This window comes from Eimeria mitis, genomic scaffold (genome assembly GCF_000499745.2).
Source record: "Eimeria mitis Houghton genomic scaffold, Emh_scaff3020, whole genome shotgun sequence".
Lineage (NCBI taxonomy): Eukaryota > Apicomplexa > Conoidasida > Eucoccidiorida > Eimeriidae > Eimeria > Eimeria mitis.
Genome location: NW_013571366.1, coordinates 359 through 3,828, shown reverse-complemented (window position 1 = coordinate 3,828; position 3,470 = coordinate 359). Strand labels below are relative to the sequence as shown.

Here is a 3,470-nt window from a genome sequence, read left to right as displayed (position 1 = left end):
CCCCCCCCCCTCTCTCTCTCTCACTCCTATATAAAAAAAAAAAAATAAATAAATAAATAAAAATAAATAAATAAAGAGAGAGACAGAAGCGGCCAGATGCTAGAGGGTATATCTGTAGATAGCTGGGTTTGTTTTATTGCTTTAGTTTTATGCATCACAGACACCGTAAGTTTAGGTATCTCCTTTCCTGTCTATCAATATCCTTCTCCTTCTCTGTCTCCTTCTGTCTCCTCTCCCCCACCCCCAGCAGCAGCAGCAGCAGCAGCAGCAGCAGCAGCAGCAGCAGCAGCAGGTGGTGGTCGTGGTGCGGGAGCTGGGATCGGTGGGGTTGTTAGGGGATCGAGTGGAGACCCCACAGATATATTTTTATCGGCGAAATATGAATTTTTGGTGGGGTTGTTGTTATTAGATATTCCTTTTGTTGTTATTCGTTTATACTGGATGTGTTTGTCTCCTCATAAACTTATTTTATTTTTATATAAAAATATATATACTATTTTTATTCGTCCTCTCCGACTCAATCAGTGTAGACTAGCAGAAAGAGAAAAAGCTAAAGGAAACCAAAAATTTATATATCAAATACCACATACTGATGCTCTTATTCTTCTACGCCAGCAGCAGCAGCAGCAGCAGCAGCAGCAGCAGCAGCAGCAACTCCTACTCCAGCACCAGCAGCAGCAGGAGGAACAGCAGCAGCAGCAGCAGCAGCAGCAGCAGCAGCAGCACGAGCACATGCAAAATATTAATGAAGGAAGACAACAAACCACACACGCACAGTACTATCACCACCATAAACAACACTCACAGCAGCAGCAGCAGCAGCAGCAGCAGCAGCAGCAGCAATACAGTGCAGCAGCAGCAGCTGCTGCTGTCAGGAGAGGTGTCTTAGAAAACATACAGCGGCTGCGGCAGCGGGGCAGCCTGCGGCGTGCTCGTCCCCCTGCTGCTGCTGCTGCTGCTGCAGCAGCAGCAGCAGGAGGGGGGGGAACACCTGCTTCTGCTGCTGCTTCTCCCACAGCAGCAGCAGCAGCAGCAGCAGCAGCAGCAGCAGCAGCAGCAGAGAGGGATAGAGAGAGTGTTTCTGTGTATGAAGGGAGAGAACTAGGAGACTCGCTGCTGCTGCCGAGCAGCAGCACAACCACCGGGGTGTATAGATCTAGCTTTTCTTTTGATAGTATAGATGACGATGCAGCAGCAGCAGCAGCAGCAGCAGCAGCAGCAGCAGGAGATATGAATTACTTTCCTTCTACCTCCGCAGCAGCAGCAGCAGCAGCAGCAGCAGCAGCAGCAGCAGCAGCAGGGGGCAGACGCGCTGCAGCACTGTCGAGGAGACAAAGACATTTTATAAGAGATATTCGGGTGTATAGGCACCTCCCTGTGAAGGGTCCTGGCTGCTGCAGCATCCTATATCGTTTGCTGCTGCTGCTATGGAGCAGCAGCAGCAGCAGCAGCAGCAGCAGAGACAGACTGTCTGCTGCTCTCGATTCTGTCTCCTTTCTCACGTACAGCCAGCAGCTGCGGCTTGCTGCTGCTTCGTTGCTGCAGGATATATTACATCTGCTGCTCGTGCTGCTGGGGTTCTGTTCTTTTGCTTTTGTCTCTATCCAGCAGCAGCAGCAGCAGCAGCAGCAGCAGCAGCAGCAGCAGCATAAGGATTTTTTTCCTGTTACACCATGGCAAGAACTAGGAGACAGAGACAAAGCTCTCGGGCTGTTGTGGGGCGTCTCCGTTTTTTTTTGTTTTTTTAGTTTTATATGTGATGCTCCTTTTCTGGATTGTCTCTTTTCTTCTTTTTGTTTTGCTGCTCGTCAGCTGTCTCGTTTGCTGCTGTATAGAGACCTAGGTTATTTTTATTTATCTGGTGGTGCTGCTGCTGCTGCAGCAGCAGCAGCAGAAGCAGCAGCTAGTGCAGCAGAGGAAGCAGCAGCAACAGCAGCAGCAGCAGCAGCTGCAACAGCTGCAGCAGGAGGACCTGTTGCATCTGTTGCAGCGCAATCAGCAGCAGCAGCAGCAGCAGCAGCAGCAACAGCAACAGCAGCAGCAGCAGCAGCAGCAGATGAAGATAATACAAGTGTGTTTAAAGCTAAATATGCGGTGGGGTTGCTGCTTGGTGTCTCCTTTATTATAAAACCACTAATAAATATATTTTCGCTTTCTCTCGTCTGTCTCCTTTCTCTATGCGGAAAAAAGTTTTATACTCTACGCAGAGACAAATCTGTCCTCAGTATCACAAACCCTAAACCCTAAACCCTAAACCCTAAACCCTAAACCCTCACTGTCAATACGAAACCCCAAACCCTAAACCCTAAACCCTAAACCCTCAAATTAATACGAACCCCCAAACCCTAAACCCTAATGCCAAATACTAAACACAAAAAATTAACCGTAAACCCTAAACCCTCAATAATAAACCCTAAACCCTAAACCCTCAATACTAAACCCTAAACCCTAATGCGAAATACTAAATCCTGAACCCTCAAACTAAAACCTAAACCCTAAACCCTCAAACTCAATACTAAACCCTAAACCCTAATGCGAAATACTAAACCCTAAACCCTAAACCCTCAAACTCAATACTAAACCCTAAACCCTAAACCCTAAACCCTACTACGAAATACAAAACCCTAAACACGAACACCTCACCCTAACAACAAACTCTAAACCCTAAACCCTAAACCCGTAAATATAAAACCCTAATAAATAAATACATACAAACACACCTAAACATAAATAAATAAATAAATAAATATATATTTTGTGTGTGTGTGTGTGTGTATAGACAGTGCATGCGCTAGCTGCGGAGACAGGGGGGCTGGCTGTGTCTCTCTATCGAACGTAATTCTATTTTCTTTGTGTAGGAAGGGTTTGTCTCCTCTTAGTTTTAATTGTTTACTAATAGGTGAAGATACAGTACGAGGGTTTAGGGTTTGTGGTGGTTTATTAGAGTGTTTATATTTAGATTTATTATTAGGGTTTATACTGCGTATATGGGTGGTGTCTATACACCTCAGTTGGCTATCTTTTGGTGTTTTTTGTCTTCATTTATTTTTATTTTTTATTTATTTATTATTTTCTCAATCTATTCGTATTCTTTCTCTAAGGAGACAAGAAATAAAACTATTACTCTCTTATTTAGTATCTCGGCGCCCCGATAGTATAAATATAATAAAAAACACAGAGGAGACAGAAGGAGACAGAGAAGAATATGAAGATATAGATACAGAACAAAGTAACTATAATTATAATATTAAATATATAAATATAAATAAAAATATAAATAATATTAATTTCTCGGTTTATAAACATTTATATAAACATAATAAACTATATACTTCTCTAGGCTTTCTTACACTTGCAGACCTAGACGAAATGTATGCGAGAGATGGATTTGTCTCCTCACCAGGGACTGTCTTTCCGGGTTTATTTTAATTAAATAAATAAATAAATAAATAAATAAATAAATAAATAAA

General features: G+C 43.3%; 1 protein-coding gene across 1 annotated transcript in view; it reads left to right on the top strand.

Annotated features, from left to right (window-relative positions):
• The window catches only part of EMH_0061470 (uncharacterized protein), a gene marked incomplete at both ends in the record, with an annotated part of 4,856 nt that extends 2,017 nt beyond the window's left edge, over positions 1-2,839 (top strand). Inside the window, 3 exons of the mRNA XM_013497930.1 lie at positions 176-322; positions 616-2,094; positions 2,780-2,839. Coding sequence (XP_013353384.1) covers positions 176-322; positions 616-2,094; positions 2,780-2,839 — 1,686 coding nt within the window. The remainder of the gene's footprint in view (positions 1-175; positions 323-615; positions 2,095-2,779) is intronic.
• Positions 2,840-3,470: the final 631 nt, after the last annotated feature.